General features: G+C 45.8%; 1 protein-coding gene across 1 annotated transcript; it reads right to left on the bottom strand.

Moving 5' to 3' along the window:
• Positions 1-9,501: 9,501 nt before the first annotated feature.
• On the bottom strand, positions 9,502-10,483 carry CCDC184 (coiled-coil domain containing 184). Its single transcript, XM_055318689.1, has one exon. The coding sequence runs from the start codon at positions 10,452-10,454 to the stop codon at positions 9,867-9,869; it is 588 nt and encodes a 195-aa protein (XP_055174664.1). The 5' UTR covers positions 10,455-10,483; the 3' UTR covers positions 9,502-9,866.
• Positions 10,484-18,624: the final 8,141 nt, after the last annotated feature.

Genomic DNA, 18,624 nt, shown 5'->3' with positions numbered 1-18,624 from the left:
TCCATCTTGCCAGATGCTAACATTTCATGTTACTTCACACTGGTGCCTAGTATTCCATGTTATGCATTCACTACATTATATTCATCCACTCCTCCGGTGATGAGCACCCATGTTGCCCCCAACTCCATGCCACTACAAAACACTCTGTGATGAACATCACATTAGTCCCCTTCTGAACTTGTAAGGAATTTGTTTTATATTACTTAAGAGAGGGGTTACCGGATTCTAGGGTATGAATCTATTTAATGTGTTCAAGGAATGCTAGCTTGCTTTCCAGAAGTGGCAAACCAGTCCTACAGCAGATTTTCACATCACTGACATCTGTAGTTATCTAGATTTCTGGTTTTGCTGGTTTAATAGGTATAAACTAATATCTTATTATTGGCTCAATTTGCATTTGATGACTAATGGTTTTGATCAAATTTCCATATGCATAATAGCTTTTTCCTATTCTTTAAATTGCCTGTTGATATCTTTTGTTTTGTTTTGTTTTTTTAAAGATTTTATTTATTTATTTATGATAGACATAGAGAGAGAGAAGCAGCGACACAGGCAGTGGGAGAAGCAGGCTCCATGCAGGGAGCCTGATGCGGGACTCGATCCTGGGACTCCAGGATCAGGCCCAAGGCCAAAGGCAGGCACTGAACCGCTGAGCCACCCAGGGATCCTTGTTGATATCTTTTGCACCTTTTTTTTTTTTTTCCCTGTTGGGTTGCTGTCCTTTTCCTGTTCATTTGCAGGAGTTCCATGTATATTCTAGGAAATTCTAGGATTCTTTGTCAGTTTTAGACAAAGCAAATATTTTCTGCATTCTGTCATCTACCTATTAGCTTTGTCCATGGTCCCCTTTGTAGAATATAAATCTTTGTTTTAGCAAATCCACCAGTTTTTGCCTTATGGTCTGTACTTTTGAAGGCATTGAAACATGTGGACTACTCTCTTCGTTATGCCTACTCTCTGCCTGACCTCTCTAAATCTGAGTTCAATGGCAAGGTCCCTGTGGTCATTCCATCCAGTCCTCTTCATTGGACTCCAAAGTAATTGTACTGACTAAATTTCATTCTTAAGAGAATCCCATCTACCTTGAGCCTTTTCCCCCTATACAATTGCAAGCTATGAAAATCATATCTTATAGTTATTTGAAGTCATCCTTCCAGTAGCCTTGGACAACATCTGACCTTACCTCCTTAGCTATCAGGAAGAACCAAAATGGCAAAATTACTTTCCTTCAAGATCTTCCTCACCCCATTTTGCTAGCCAATTCCATATTTGTGGGTCAGAATTAGATCCAGAATCATCTTTGCTATCTTCCTTCTGAAGGATTATATTACATTAAATCAACTTCCCCTCACTTCTGGAACCTCTTTGTGCCAGTTTCATGACTTGTTCCTGGGATCTATAATCCATTTTATCTGTTTTGGCAGACTCTAGCACATTATTACAATAATGTCACTTCTTTTCCTCACCTTTATCTTCACATAAATAATTCCTTTACTGTTTCCATTCTTAAGGATATAAAATCCCATATAAAAGTATCTTCATGATGCAAACTGCTACTCAGACTTTCCTTTTATTATTTTCTTTTGTTTTTATTTTATTCCTCCCACTTACTTTCTTTGGTCTACTTCTTTTTTTCCTTCTGTCCCTACATTTTTTCTTCCTCCTTTCCTTCTTAATTTTATAAATGCTAAGAGCAGGGGCTGACTTTATGTAGATCACAGCAAAGAAGCTTTTTCTGTCCCCATAGATATGTGATGTGGATTACATGATTGCCAGTTCCTTTCCAGTTGCACATTAGAAACCTGTTCTGTTTATTTGGAACAGTGTTCCACACCTTTTCTCACTGTCATGTTCCAGTCATGAGTCCCATCCTACCAAATTTCTTTATATCTGTGAGAAATTATTTTCCTCATTGTATAAAATCTCAAGTTCTATTTGTACATTGCCTGTAGTTTGTGAATTGATGTAGAAGCCATAAGTATTTTTTTTCCCAGCCCCTTTCTACTTACTTTTTCCAGAGAATTATAAGATGCCAGCTCGGCTACTGTTTTTCTTCCAGTGTCACACTTGATGTCCTCTGTAGTATAAAAATTTTGTGGGTTTTCTCAGCATTTCTTTACTTTTCTTTTACCTTGGCTCTCCCACTCCTTGGCCCCAGCACGTGCACGCACTCACACACACACACACACACACACACACACACACACACATTTCCATTTTAAAATTGAAATACTCTTAATTTAGTTGACCATGCTTACAGAAAACAGATTTTCCTTTCAATCGTCTGAGAAGCACTCTGTCCCAATTCAAGAACACATCATTCTCTTATCATTAGATTGTGAGCAACTTAAGGGCAGACACCATGACTTCTTAGAGTCTACCCCAGTACCTGCCATCTTCCACGATACATGGTAGGCAGTTGGTAAATACTTGCTGGAAGATCGACTCAGTCATGGTTCCATTCTAGGATGTCTTCTTCCATCATGCTTATAAAAATTACCTACTCTAAAAGGAATGTTGGGTTGCTCTTTTTGTTCTTGAAGCTGAGCCACCATAAGCTTCCCTTAGTATATTATAACCACTTATAGCAAAGTAGGGTGCAGTACCATTTAATGGGGAAAAAAACCAACACTGATTTCTATAATTTAGACAAATAGGGTTCTGGTCCTAATACTATCATTATTCAATTTTGGGCATGTCATCTCATCTATTTTTTAATTATATGCAATGACATCATATATATTCACTGTAGGAGACTATACTTTTTTATAAAGTACTTGGAGTGGAAATAAGGTAAATTTCTCCCACTGAGGGGACTAAATGGAAAAGAAACTATTCTCAAGAGAAATAATTTGCTTGTTACTTCAGAGCAAGCAGGAGGAAGAAGAGAGTAAAGGCAGGATAGGGTGGAGGAGCCTGTCAAAGATATAAACTCAATGGGAGCTTTCCTTGTGATCACTCCGTAAAAATATTTTAAATGCCTAGTAAGGCTGTATTTGTTATTGAAATCAGTGAAAGGGCTGTCTCATGTGTCCCAGAGCTGATAAGAAGTGAAACTGAGGCAGCTTGTATGGACTCAGGAGTGTGGAGTCCACAGAAAGAAGCAGAAGCACAATAAACTATAAGATATTATAGAAATTGTATGGAATGTTGTGGAATTCCCAGAACTTGACATTTTAATTTGGGCCAATTTTAATCAGACACTTTAAGTGACAAAGCAGTCTCTTCAGACATCTGAGTTATATGTAAAATGCCTGTATGATCATCAGTAAGATTTCTTTCAGCAGTAACATTTTTAAAGATTCTAAGAGATGGGAATATATTTCTTTATTCTCAGTTCTCAAATCCTATACTTTTTCAAGCATTTAAGGTTGAAATATTTCCTGCATATTATGAGAAAGTTCCCATTCTACTAATTTCATTAATTCCAAATACTCCCTCCCCCCATGTTAGCATTTCTAAAATGGGATGTGTCTTATAATCAATAATATCAGCTTACAATTACTGTTGGCCAAACAGCAGTCATAACATAGTTGTCACTGCCTACACATGCCAGAACCTAGTTGTCATTCTAGGTAGTATGACTGGAAATCTACAATTGATGTTTCTGTTAATTAACCATTAACAACCATTTGAAGGAATATTAGTCCCGGTTGTTGTATGACTATATTCCTTGAACACTTTCTGACAAGATTAAAAGGCGCCAGCTTTAAAACTTGCAGAATTGATTTATGGCCTGGAAGAAATTGCCAGAAACAATAGTGAAGCTCCTTTTTTTTTTTTTTTTTTTTTTTAAAGAAATGCTACTTCATTAACACTCAGAATGACCCAGAGAGTAGAAATGTTTGGAAAAATACAGACATCAACAACCCTGAGTCAAAAGTGATTCATAAGCATCAGACTCAAATTATAAGAATACCATAGTGACTTTCAATTATATTTGTGTGCATTGTAGGGATACCAAAGAAAAAAATTCCATTTCTAAATAAATCTACATGAGCTCTTTAAACATGAAATTTTAAAGTAAAGTGGTAAGATTTAATTGGCTGTATTTTTTTCTTAACGGTATCTAAAATAGTGAGTGATGTGTCACGCAGTTGATGGTGCCTTAAAGTCAGTAAAATAAGGTCAATACTTAAGAGACTATAAACATAAGAAGTTCTAGCCCTCAGGATATTCATACTCTGGACGGGAGAATAACAAATACATAAATAACAGAAATAAGGAAAAATATCATAATTGTTCCCAAAAGATTTGGATATTTAAAGGAGGAAGAGATCACATTAGGAAAGGCTCCATGAAAGAAGTAGCATTTGAGAAGAGCCTCAAATAACTGGTAGGATTCCAACTGGCAGAAACAGAATGGAGCAGGAAGAGTGAAGAGAATGAACAAAGAATCTGTGGGAACGTGGGCATTTCTGGGGAATGGTCAACAATTTATTTTGACAGTTGGGTTTGGTAACTTTTCTATAGATCCCTTTTAAGAGTTAAATGAAAGCAATGAACCCAATTCCTAAAAGTAAAAACACAAATTCATAATAAAAAATGTGTGCATACTGTTCTGGGGGACTTCCAACATTTGCAGGTAGAATAAGAGAGAAGGAAAAAGCAGCCTTCCTGGACACCCCACTAGAAGCTGGTGCAGGTGACCAAGCCTGCAGAAATCCTTCCTCTGCACTTGGGAAGAATGACTAAGAGAAATGGAGTCAAGAGTCAGGAGGGACTTACTGATCCAGATTTTCAAAGAACTGGGGTACTCTAGGGAATCATATCTAGCTGACTAGATCATAGAGGCCTCCAAAAATGGCATGGTTGGTTAGAAAAGGTACCTGGGAAATAAATGTATAGGTTAAAAAAAAAAAAAAAAGTACGCTAAGATGTTAGCCAAGGGAACCTTGGCTCCCTACAACCACTGGATTTTACTTACTTCAGGAAGTAAGAGAGACATGATGCAGATTTCTGAAGAGAATGTGTGTCCCGAGCTGTGGTTTAGGAAGACTAATCTTCAGGATTTCAGGTGTGTAAGAGGCCAGGGAAGACCAGGAGTTTATTGCAGTCAGTTTTTATATTGTTCAAATACATTCTATTTATTGTGCCCACACACACACATACCCACTATTTGACAAAGAGCCAGGCTTTTAGTAAGCATTTGGTAGCACTTGCTGAATTGAAAGCCATAAATTCACCGAGGGTCCCCTTGTAATATCCCTATTGCTCGCCAGGTGGCACCATGACAGCCCCATTTACAAAGCAGACTTCCTTCTCTAAGGACAGTGCTTCCAAGCAGAAAGGCTGTGTTTCTGTGAGGGAATCCACCTTCCGGGGACAACATAGAAGCTGGGAGAAAATGGTAGTTGGGATAAAAGATTCAAGATTACTCCTTTTGTACTTCTATATCATTTCTTACTGTCACACAGTATCTTGGCTGAATTTCTATCCCTAGGCATGTACATGTGGAAAGATGCCTAGGAAAACCCTCCTTTTCAAAGATACAAGCAGTTTTTTATCTTGCAGGAAGTATAAAATTACAAAAATTGGGGGAAGAACTGTTCCTTAGTTCTGGGAAAACTTCTAGGTGAACCATTTCATTACACATGTGAAGCAGAGAGACCATAGTCTTTAGTGAGACTGAGGCCACATAAAAATGCATATTTATGTTAGACGCCATTTTGCCTCTCTTATAAAAATAGTTATTTCTCTAGAACAGATTTTACTTGTACCAGGCTAAAGTTGTAGCGTATTTCTCTGAAGTTGTATGTCTTTTCATTTTGAGTTTAAGAGCTAACCCTGAGAGATTTCCCTTAGACTGATGAGAGGCAGAGAAGTGCCAGAAATGAAAAGAGTTATGACAAGTCACATGCAGTGTTAAATGAGGCCCAGACATAAAGTGCAGTGCAAAACTTTGGGGGTGCGGGGTTCATCTCCTCACACTTATGCATCAACAGTGCTCTGGCAAATTCCCAAGTACGAGAAGACTTGGAAATGATGGGGGACAGGATTATTAGCATATTTTAATGGGCGTCAATATAATTTGAATGTGTTGAATAGGTGGTGAATAAACAGATTGATGTGAAGACTTAAATTCACCGTAGGAAGTGTTTAGGAGGCCCCGGGAGGCAGGGGTGCCATAGGGCTGCCAGCCAGCACCAGCTCAGCAGGGTCATCTCTTGCTCGGTATTCAAGTTAAAAAGTCTCATTACTCTTTAGCTCAGTGGTTCTTTTTTACTTAATTCTTACCTTTAAGCATTAAGTTGAAACAACAGACATCTCTAGAGAATGTTCACACTTCTATAATTTTGCATTCAATTTCCAGAGGCTATGGCCCCCTGAAGTTCAATAACGACCCTGTCCCTGAGTCCCAGGTTAGGAATCTCACCTGAAACTCGCTATCTTGAGGTGACTGGGTGACGGGCACTGAGGGGGGCACTTGACGGGATGAGCACTGGGTGTTATGATATATGTTGGCATATCGAACTCCAATAAAAACATACACCAAAAAAAAAAAACTCTCACTCATCAGGAGCATCCTAAAGGAGAAATGAAAGAGGATATGGAAGAGGGAGAAATAAGGTGGTGGGACACCAACCTGTGCTGGCCCCCTAGGAAATGCTGGTGAAGGTAACTTTAAAGAGCTGAAAAATTGCTTTTTCTGGGGATATTTTTATCTGGACTTGAGAGGAATAGCTAGAGAACTTCTGGAAGGACCTAAGCTAAGGGACTCGTGACATATTTAGGACAAGGTGCATAGGAAGGGGAACTGAAATGGAGCCGAAGGGTAAAGAGCTCAACCAAACCTTTCTATAGAGGCTACAGGGCTTAGCTGCCTTGGGATTCATGTCAGACTCTGCAGAAACTGAGCTGTAGGGAGCAGGAAAGAGGCACGACGATGGAGCTGTGTTGGGGAACATCTGGGGGCAGTCGCTTCTTCCTCTCGAGAAGTAGATCTAGGAGGCTGTCTTCTCGGGGCCATTATTATATTATCATCCTCTAGACTTTGATAAGGGCCAATAACAGAACCTTGAAGTGGAATTTCTTGTTCTAAGGATGAAAAGGGACTAAAGCTAATGTCATTTCCTTTTCAGGACTCTTAGACGCTTGACTAGGGAAATAAGGGAACTGAGGGTCTAAATAATTGAGCAGTTAGCACAGCAGTTCCAATTTCAGGTTCTTTAAGTCAGAAGACCTGGGTTTAAGTCCTGTTTCTGCCAAGTACTAGCTGTGTGACCTTGAGAAAGTCTTGGCGGCTGTTTCTGGAACTGTTAACTGAAAATAAAAATAGTGCTTTCTTCTCATTGGAGGAAAAAATTGGACAGTGTCTGGCACATGGTAAGTGCTCAGTAAATGATAGCTATCATTGTTATGGGTGCTGAATGCTGGAATTATAACGGGAAACTATCTCCCAGCCTTTGGGGATACTTCCCCACAAATATACTTTAGCTGTCCTCTCTGGGACCCAGCACACATTCCCCAACCACTGCACAACCCAGAACTTCCTCTCATCATCCTATACAGGGCTAGTCCCCAAGACCTTTTTGGCCCATAACTTCACAACATCTATGATGAAAAGCACCTTGGGAATCTCGTCATTCTTCCTTTATTTGACTATCCTGAAGGTTAAGAGTTCTTTAGACAGGGAAGGATTATATATAAAAAGAGAGCTTCTAGAACCTTCATTAGGTAGTTTTGTTTTCCCAGAGGAGCCAGTCACTACCATCATCACCCTATCCCAAGAGAACTAACCATTAAAAGAACTAACATTTGCACAAGAGTTACTACAGGTCTTAGATATTTTTATCCCCAACAACTTCTTGTCCCCATTTTACACCTGCAGAAATTAAGTCTCCAGCAGCAAACCAAGTCTCAGTCATTCAGTGTTGGAACTGAGATTCAAACCCAGATCTGTGATTCCAATGCTCTTTCAAGCCTCTCCACAGGCACGCGTGCTCACACACACACACACACACACACACACACACACACACGCATATGCATACACCACAGCACTCCAGCACATTCTTCTCCCCAATTTGTTTGGGGCAGCCTTAGGAAATTCCATGGCCCAAGGGAGCAGACTAGAGCCGATGTCAGTCTGAGCTCCACAGGGAATACCTTACTGGCATTCTCCACTAGGGGCTTGAGGCAGTTATTGTGCTTTCTTTTGTGATGTGTCACTCTCCTCTCAGAGATCCTGGGCAATCCCTCTGGAACAATACCCACGATACCCCACCCCTAACCCTCCCATGGAACAGGTGTCATGCCTGCCATTCCTGGACTCGGATTTCAAAGTCATTTCTCAGGGAGGGAGCAGGCGCTTCACTGAAAAGAAGTCACTTGCACACCTGGAGTTCTGCTACTAAAAGCCCTGGTTAGTTTGGGAGACTCAACATATACCCTTTCCTTCCCCCGTCCAGCTTGAGTTCAGAGTCCAGGATGGAAGGGAAAGGAGGCAGAGCTGGCGACGCGTGTCCCAACCAGGGCAGGGTCAGCCAACTCCTTGGAACTGGAGGCAAGGAGAGAGGAGGGAAGGCGTGGTCCCTGCAGTCCCCCCTAAGCCCCGGTCCATGTAGCATGTAGCGGGCCCAGAAGCCCCACCCTGACATACCCCTGGTACCAGTCAGCAAGGAGGGGAGATGACGCCTCTTTATTAAGGTTAACACCAAGGAAAGCATTGAGAAGGAATACACAGCGGAGGAGAAAGGGCACACAAAGTCACTACTTGAAGAGGTGGGAGGGAGGCACATCAGTTAAGAACCTCAGGACAGCCACATGCTCCATGCCCTGGTTGTGGGGAAAAGAGGAAAGGACAGGGGAAAGCGCCATGATAGCCTGGGGCTCACAGAAGGATCTGAAGCCCCCTGAACCTAACACCAGAGCCACAAGCCCTGCCCCTCAGGGCTCACACACTACTACACAAGTCGACACACATAGCACACACAAGACATTATGGAGGCAACACCGAGAGGCAGCGGGCAGGGACGGATCGACAGGAAAAGGAACTGAAGTTAAGCGGGTGTGTAGCCAGGAGAGAGACAGTTTTTGGCTGCGGCCCCCAAGAGTCCCTCAAACGTCCCCTAAATCTGGGCTGCTGCCGAGCACCCCAAGTCTCTGCCTGTGTACTGGGCTCTTTGTTCTCTAAGCCCCAGTGAGTGGATAAAGCAATCCCAGATGAAGTCAGTGACAAGGCAGGATCCGCTCTGCATGCAAAAATCCTAGAGGTTGAGCTATTATGTCTTCATGCACATTCATAGCCAGCTCCTCCCAGCCCGGGGGGCCCGCGGAACCCCATTCACCCAGATTCCTAGGGCTGCAGTTCCCTCCTCAAGCTTCCTTTACCAATCAGCAGCCGCAGAGATCTGTGAGGGGGAGAGGCTTCTGCAGAGCGCTGAATATCTTGGATTTCAGCAGAAGGGTATATTTTCTGTTGCCAGAACAGAATACCCCCAATTCCTTAGTTTCTAGGTAAATCGTTAGAGATTATTTGCCATAGTCCTAGATAAGTCCTTTTTCAGAATAGAAAAAGCAGAATTTTATTTACACAATTCAGGGGTTCTCCTGTTGGCTGGGGAGGGGGAATGGGCAGGGTAGGGGATGGATGGGAGTCCAGAGATGGGCGCTTCCTCTCCCGGAACCTCACCTTTCGGCCGTTTGCTAGGTCTCCCCTGGTTAGGCAGAAAGAGTTCTTGACGCTCCCAAGGTCCTTCTCCCTATGCATCCTTCCTCGAGGCGGTCTCTCCGCCCGACCCACGAGAGCAGCGGTCGGAGGGAAGCATGCTGCACCGCGCCGTCCAGTCCCCTCCAGTCCCCTCGCGTCATGCACTCGGAAACCCAAAGCCAGCCCGGGAAAGTGGCGCCCCCTCGGAGTCCCCTCACACAGAGGCCTCGCCCTCCAGCTGCAGCAGGGTAATGTCGGGCGGGTCGAGGGGCTCCACAAGTGGCCCGTCCCCCCCAACGAGACCGGCACAGGGGCTCTCGGGGCGCTCACAGTGACTCGTGGGTGTGGCGGAGCCGGGCGTCTCCTTCTCCTCTTCTTCATCGTCGTCCTCGTCCTCGGGATCGCGACCCAGCAAGCCGCTGTCCCCGATCGCAGGCGAAGGGGTCTCCGGCTCTCGCGGGGTACCCGGGAAGCTCCCCTTGCCGCCGACCACGCCCAGGCCGCCCTGGCGGGGCGCCGTGGTCATGATCTGGCACATGGAGACGATGGCCCGCTGGTTGGCGCACACGTCGTCCGAGAGCACCTGGATGTGCGAGGCCTGCTCGTCCAGGGCCCCCCGCATGGCCCTCACGTCCTCGAACAGGGCCTGCAGCTGGGCCTTCAGGTGCTCCATCAGTTCCTTCATGCCGCCGTTGTACTCCGCGGAGATCACGTCCCCCACGGCCGGCACGGTGGACACCTCCAGAGGTGCCGGCATGTCGCCGCCGTCCTTGGTCATGATCTCCAGCGGACCGTCCTCCATTGAACGGCAGCAGCGGGCGGGGGCGGCTCTGGGTCCGGTCCAGCCCGGCCCCCGGGTCGGGGTCGGGGTCGGGGTCGGGGTCGGGGGTGGGGGAGGGAGGGACGGGGAAGGGGGAGAGGTCCCCGGGGGGGGGTGGCGGGGAGGGGCCGAGGGAAGAGGAGGCTCCCGAGAGGGGCGGGGAGCCGACGGGAGAGGCGAGTCCCGAGCCGAGCGAGGGCGCCGGCACGGTCGGAGGAGGCCGGGAGGGGCCGGCGGGACGCGGACCCTCCGCCTTGCCCCGGGGCCCGGGCGCCCGCCCCCGCCTGGCCTCCCGGACTGCGCCCGGGTCAGCGCCGCCCTCCGGGCGCCACGAGCGGCGAGTGCCCGCGGGCTCTCGGGGTCCCCGAGGCGCTCGCGGAGGCCGGCGGCGGCGACCGCTCGGGACTACCCGGGCCGGGAACCGGCAGCGCCCGCGAGCGTGCCTGGAGTGGCAGGGGCGGGCCTCCCAGCCGCGCCGCGGATGCGCCCCTGTTTCCAAGGCGACGCACGGCACGTAAATGACGTGTGTCTCCATGGCCACCGGGCAGTGGCGGCGAGCGGGGAGCGCGGCGGCGAAGCTGCAGTGGGGCGGGCGGGGAGGGGGCGCCGCGGGGGCCTCCGCCGGGGGGAGGCGCGAGCGGCCGTTTCCTGAGGGAGCGCGGCACGGACCTCCAGGTCACCGAGACGTCGTCCTTCCTCGGCGCCCGCCGCCTTGGGAGCCCCCCCCCCCCCAGGCCTCCCTTCGGCCCGAGGATGGCGCCAGCGCCGGGCCTCGCCGCTCTGCCCTCGGCCGCGCGCACGAAGGCGAGGGACCCGGAGGCGCCCGGGAGCCCGCCCCGCCCGGCCTCGCCTCTCGCTCGGGCCTCTGCAGCCCCCCCCCCCCCCCCCCCCCCGCCGCAGGCCGCGCGGGAGCGGAGGAAGCGCGCGACTCCCTCCCAGCTGAGCCAGCCGCTGCCGCCCGGGGCGCTGGGAGGCCTTCCGGCCCGAGGAGGCCCAGCCCTTCAGGCCCGAGGACGGAAGCTCCCTAAGGTGCGGGCATCCGCGGCTCCCCGCCCCCAATCCCGGAGTCCCCGGCACCTAAAATCGTGCCTGGCGCGTAGTAAGTAAACGCTCTCTGTGTTCGTTGGATGAACCCGTGGCCAGAACCGCGGTGCGCGCCGGGTCCCTCATCCAGAGCTCTGCAGCCCACACACAGCCGAGTTCAGGGGACCTGAATCCGATTTTGTTCCTGCCTTTTAATTCAGAGACCTTGGATATCGCTTCTCTCGGCCTTTTGGCCGGAAGACCAAGTGCGGAGACCTTGGATGAATGATTTTCCTCATCTGTTAGGGGATTGGATTGAATGATCTACGATATTATCTCTAACCCTGACACTGCATCAGCTCACGGGTGAAAGGGATGGATGGGGACAGTGCGTGTGAGGGCAGTCCCCCCGCCCCCCGCCCCCCACCCACCCCAGGGCCCAGTGTCCTTGCACAGACACCCTCAAGTGCCTCACAGAAGTGACGACTTTCCCTCTTTGAGGAGCGGAGTGGGAAAGGGGAGGGGGAAGAAACTGTGAATTTAATATGTTTACAGATCCGACTTGAGACTGAGAAGCAGAAGCACCTGGGCAGCAGCACGCTCACTAGTAATGACCCTAGCAAATTGGGAGGAGCCAGGTGGTCAGGAGCTAAAAATGAATTTCGTACGAGGAAATAAATCTAAAGAGGAGAAACAAACTGGACCACTTCAAGGTGGGGAAGAGCTAGATCTGCGTGAAACGTTTTGTACCCTAGTAGTTCAGCAATAGCCGACTTGTTACCTTGGGATTTCCCCGGTCGTGTACTCTAGTAAGGAAGAGTGGGGCTGGCCCAGAGAAACTTTTGCAGCACTATTAGCACTAAAGAACTGTTTGGTTTATGTCTGTTCTACTATTATTAAAACAGAAATTAGTGGGGAGGTAACCTAAATAGCAGAAAGTTTAACCTAAGGGATGGCTGAAATTATAAAGTATTATTTGCAGCCATTAGAAATTTGATTTCCCAGAACGACTATGTGAACAGATTAAAAACCCTGCAGTATGATATTTTCTAAAACAAAATGATTCGATCCCATTTGCTTGCTCATTCCTTTCTTTACTCCACAAACTTGTGGTGCTCTGTTCCCCATGGCGTTATTCCTAAAGCTCAGGAGAAGACAGAAATGCTTTTCCTTGGTTTTCCTAAGCACAGCTGAAGTGGGCTGGTATTTACAAAAAGTCTTTACAAGAAAAATATAGGAAAACTAGAAATGGAGACAAGACACACATACACACACAGCTGAGCTTACACGGTGTAATTTCCTCATCATACTATAGAAAGCATCTTCTCAGGGCATATGGGTTTGACCCTGTAGTTCATCCTTCCTTGGAGAGTTCTGCTATAGCCAGAGAAGACAGGACTTTGGGCTTTTTGCCTGGGTCTGTTACTTCACATTCTTGACCAGTATTGCAGATGGTTGATTTCATCTTGCCAGTTATCTCACCCGTCAAGTGGGTCCCTGCCTTTATCCATAAAAATGACCCTGTCCCTAATACAGGGCTTCCCATCTTAGTCTTACTCTTACATTAAACATGGTCCCCGTACAGTAGGAGCTGGGTTATGTCATCATACAGGGCTTTTTGCCACTATTGTTGAGGATACCATGTATGTCAAGGCTTTCAGCATAAGATCACATTATGCTGCCCAGAGGTGCTAGGAGGAAGTCTGCTGAGAGTACAGGGGGTCTGAGCTTAGAGGGAAGGAAAATCTTGGAGAAGCACGAAAGAACATGGGATACAGGTGCAGAGATCAAGTGGTGTGGCTGAACCAGTCAAGTTCCAGGTCAGACTTACGAGAACCGAGGGTAGGTGGGACCTGGGGGAGTAGACTAGTAGCAGGACTTGAAAATGTGAGGAGGAGACTATTGGTGCATCAGGTTCAGAGCCAGATCATTTTAGGAATTCTGTGTGGAAATGGGACTAGGGAAAATAGGAGGGTCTAGCCTCTGAAAAATAAAGGGGACAGATACAGGGAGCAAAGAAGCCTCCGTCAGCTGGCCAGGTTTCAGGGCTGGGATCTCTGGACACCAGTGCCCTAGGATTTATTGAATGGATCTATTCCCAAACAAAAGGGGGCTGAATGGGTACTCTGGCCACATCATTAGCGTATTTGCACATAGCATGTATGCCATATAGCAAGAATAAAACAATCCCTTCTGCTCCTTGCTCTTATCTTCAGGGAACTGCTCCAGCTGGTCTATTCCTTCATTCCAGTCTCATGAGCCAATGTGGGGAAGAGACTCCATAGTGTACAGATACAGATTTCTGTCAGGCACACCTAGTTCTAACCATCACATTCTCACTAGAATTGTGACTCTTAGAAGTTTCTGCTCTTTTCCTCTCTGGCGTCCAGTTTCTCTCCAGTCTGTCTTTTATATAGTTAGTGTACTTTTTGCACTATATAAATCCAACAGCCAGGATGAAGATGCTGCCTTGACCCAGATGGAGAGTGATGATCAAAATCAAGGTGGAGCTGACTGCTACGTCCAACCATCCCAGAGAGTTCTGTCCAGATGTAACTTTTACGGCATGGAGTTACCTTGAAGCCCATCCCATCATGATGTCACATTCCAAAGAAACACATCCAACAGCCCAAAAGAATTTAAAAGCACTTTATTTTTATTATAATCTCTGGGAAAACTCTAAAGGAATTCACATTCTCAGCACAGAGCAAAACATCTTAAACTTTTCTTCCCTCCTCCTCTCCTCATCTCACACATCCTGACAGAGCTGTAGCTGCCATTCTCTCTCCTTTCACTGCAGACACTCCCATACTTTCTCTCAAGCCTGGCCCTTGCTTTCTCACTCGCCTGCTTACTTCACCTCTTGGATGTATTGGATGTATTCTTTTTTTTTTTTTTCTTTTTTTCTGAGAAGGAACTTTTGTCCTTGTTTCAGCATCTTTGATTTTGCCCTCCGTTCTGCACTGGTAGTGAGAGCACCAACTGTCATAGGCAGGGGTCTTTTTCTAGAGGTTCAAGAGAGACTGAGAATACTCACTGTTGTAGGTTCGGTCTGTCTCATTGACTAAATATTCTCATCATGAGAGGGTGCTTTGCCTGGTATTACAGACAACCTGTTTGCTCATTTCCTCTACCCTTGTACAGAGAAGTGGACATGGTAGTTTGCAAGGACCCTGAACCATTATGAGCCTCTAGCTGGAGAGGGTGTCCAACTGTCCACAGTCTCCAGAGTACCGTTGTCACAGACATGGCCATGAAGTCACACACACACACACACACACACACACACACACACACACACACACACTTGAGCCCGAGCAAGACTTTCAGTTGCTTTGTCTGTGCCCTCAAATCATTTTTAGGAGTATTAAAAAAGGCCATTCCCCCCACATTTCTTTCTCTTCCATATTAACTTTACTCAAAGCGAGAATTCCTTCTTACGCAGTCTGAATTTCCACTGAAAATCACCTGTCATTCCAATTAAACCTGTCGTGCTGGTGTTCACCCTATCTCCCCTTTCTGCATGACTTGTGTCAGCACTTGCAGAGGCTTTTTTTCCTCAGTGTACATTCAATCATTTATCCTGTGCTACTCTGACAGGGCTAGTTCCAGTCCAAGTGTTGCTGGGTAGTTGGCAACAGACTGGCATTTGGAGCTCGGGAGCCAACTGTGATGCCTGTAACAGGGCCTCATGTACCTTCCATCTTTTCTATATATTTTTGTGCCCCCGCCCCCCTGGCCCAGAAAGTTGCCATCAGCTCAGGGACTGGTTTGGCCCCAAGTCCCAACCCTCATCAGGCACTGATAATGCTTTACCACTGAAGGCCACTCACAATTTTTGGTTCCATGGGACAATTTTGCTCGACAAATTGCCTCTCCCAGAGAGTATCAGTCCGATTTGGAGGAAATTATGTCCCAAGTATCTGGACAGGGCACAGACTCTGGTATGTCTGCCCTTCCACTTATTTTATTTTATTTTTTATAAATTTATTTTTTATTGGTGTTCAATTTGCCAACATATAGAATAACACTCAGTGCTCATCCCATCAAGTGCCCCCCTCAGTGCTCGTCACCCAGTCACCCCCACCGCCTGCCCACCTCTCCTTCCACCACCCCTAGTTCGTTTCCCAGAGTTAGGAGTCTCTCATGTTCCATCTCCCTTTCTGATATTTCCCACTCATTTTTTCTCCTTTCCCCTTTATTCCCTTTCACTATTTTTTTATATTCCCCAAATGAATGAGACCATATGTTTGTCCTTCTCCGATTGACTTATTTCATATGCTGAGTGAAATATGCCCTTCCATTTAAATGAATTTTTAGAAATTAGGTGTTCCTATATACTGACATATGCAAATTTCCAGGCCTCTTCTCTACTGTCATATGTTGAGGGAGTCTAAGGTATTCTATTGTAGACAATTCATACAAAATTTTGTGGTCTCATTCTTACTAACACATATAGTTATGCTCTCTCCAAATCTCTTAGACACCCTAAAAATACTATCAAGAATAGTTTTTACCACATCTCTTTTGCTATGACCAAGGCACTGCCAGCTGCATTTTAGCAGCCACTGTGAAGGTGCCCTAGGCTTCTATTCAATACATACAAATGGGGACCACACTAGTATTCATGATGGTTTCCCAGACTGGGTTTCCAGAAGGTGATCCACATCTTCAAAGTACTGCATCAGTGCTGGATCTTAGGCAGAAGTGAGGAGAAGGGTCTTTCTCCCAACTTTTTCACACAGACCCTGAAGCCCCTGTTTTAAATAAAAGTCTTATGTGAAAACAGTTCCATCTTCTATGGTCAACCATAAGTTCACAATGTATAGACACAGTGCCTGCTTTGTTTTCTTTTTTCTTTTTTTAAAAGATTTTATTTATGAGAGACAGAGAGAGAGACAAAGACATAGGCAGAGGGAGAAGCAGGCTCCACGCAGGGAGCCAGATGCAGGAGTCCATCGGGGGCTCCAGGACCACGCCCTGAGCCAAAGGCAGACACTCAACCACTGAGCAACCTACTCATCCCCTGCTTTTTTTTCTTGCAGGCACAAGGATCCCCTCTTACTCCAGAACTCTCCAGTCCCTTTTCTTTGGTTTACTCTTCTCCACAGGGAGAAGAACAGTCAATATCTGTTACACTATATTTTACTTGTTTATTTATTTGTTGTCTTTCACTTTCAAATAGGGCATAAGATCCATTAGGGCAGATGTTGGATTTTATTCACTCTGATATCTCCAGAGCCTAGAATAGTGCCTGGCACATGATAGGTGCTCAATAAATATTTGCTGAATAGATGAATGAATGAATCCTGAATCCATATCTAGGAAAAAGAAACATCTCCCTTAAGGACATGTAGCTGCAGAGCTCCAACTCTGTCTTATCTTAGAGAGCAGCGTAGCTTCTTTGGTTTCACCCATCTACATTAGTGATTTAAAGCTTATGTTCACACAATTAAATGACCCTACTAGTGGCCTTTAAAAAAAAAAGGAATACTTACTGTAAGATACACAGAAGTGTCTACTTGTAAAACAGGAAAGTGCTTATGGCTTTGAAATGAGAGTTATCACCTGCCCACCCACTGGAACCCCCGGTGGTATATACTACCACCCTCCCCATCAAAGTCACAAAGATAGTGGAGCCAAGTTTCAGTCAGAACTCAAAGTCGAGAACTGCATGCTTTCTCCCCACCCCCCATCAGTGTTTTTTGAGAATGTATCCCCATCCTATATGTTAGGGAGAACTCCTGATGTATATTCTTAATCTACCAAAGACAGGTTAAAAAAAAATGTCCTACTACTGGTTATAATATTGGTAGCTAACTGACAAGGGTATTATGAATAGGAAGGTTACTGTGTTTTACAAGCTAGTGTTTCTCTTCCCTTTGAGTTCCTGAGCTAGTAGGCTAGTAATTTAGGGTAATGTTAGTTCAGGGTACATTTTACTGCAATAAAATTGACCCTTGCTTTCTGCCCCTTGCTTATGCCTTCTCTACTTCTGTTCTAAAACCAAACCAAACAAAAATGAAAATTCTCCACATTGACCAAATACATAACAAAGGAGATCTAAGGATAAAACTTTCTAGAATAGCAAAACCAAATTAAAACCAAACATCAAGGGCACCTGGGTGGCTCAGTGAGTTAAGCATCTCCCTTCCGCTCAGGTCATGATCCTGGAGTCCCTGGAGTCCCAACTCAAGCCCCAAGTTGGGCTCTCTGCTTGGTTGGAAGCCTGCTTCTCCCTCTACTACCCCCACCTACCACCATTCAGGCTCTCTCTTTCTCTATATATCAAAATGAAAAAATAAAATCGTAAAAAAAAAATCAACCATGGATCAGAAAAACAATATTCCAGAAGTCAAAGTTAGTCCCTAAACAACCTTAGTAGAACAATTTCAGTAAGGCCTTTCTATTCTCAACAGTATTGTCTGGGTCTCTAAGAAGCAGAGGGCAATTTTATGTGACTTCACTGGTGAGTACCAGAATGAATATACCAAACCAGGACTCATTTCCCCTCAAGTGTGATCCTGAGTCACATATCCATTCTCCCATTCATCCCAGCTTATCTATCACTATATCACACACCTGCTTCCAGTTGCTTCTTGTGTTATTAAAAATTAATTCCCTCTTACCAATGGCAATACTGGCTTTTGCAGTTCTGCAGAATAATGAGAACCATCCAAGGCACCTCCAGGTGTGATTTATAATAAACTGCCCACAATTTCACATGGTTAGAACATTGAAATTCCTGGTGTTTAATTGTAATGAGGTCTGTGAGACATAAGTGCCCTCTGCTTCACACTTATGGACTTTCATTAGTGTTTGGGGGGAAATTCTTGTCATTGGAAAAGGTGATTATGGAGAAAGGTTCTTTGAAGATGAAGCATGGAGGTGATGCTGGAGTATAATCTGCATCTAAGGTCTAATGGAAGAAAGGAAGTAATCAACAGATGTGAGAGAGGAAGATAGGCTAGAAAGAACTTCTCAGTAGAAGATTAAAAAATGATTTTATTTATTTACTCATGAGAAACAGACAGAGAGGTAGAGACATAGGCAGAGGGAGAAGCAGGCTCCATGCAGGGAGCCCGACGTGGGACTCGATCCCGGGTCTCCAGGATCATGCCCTGGGCCG

The sequence above is a fragment of the Nyctereutes procyonoides genome, unplaced genomic scaffold, assembly GCF_905146905.1.
Source record: "Nyctereutes procyonoides isolate TBG_1078 unplaced genomic scaffold, NYPRO_anot_genome, whole genome shotgun sequence".
NCBI lineage: Eukaryota > Metazoa > Chordata > Mammalia > Carnivora > Canidae > Nyctereutes > Nyctereutes procyonoides.
Note: the sequence above shows the minus strand (reverse complement) of the source record. Positions and strands in the feature narration are given on the sequence as shown.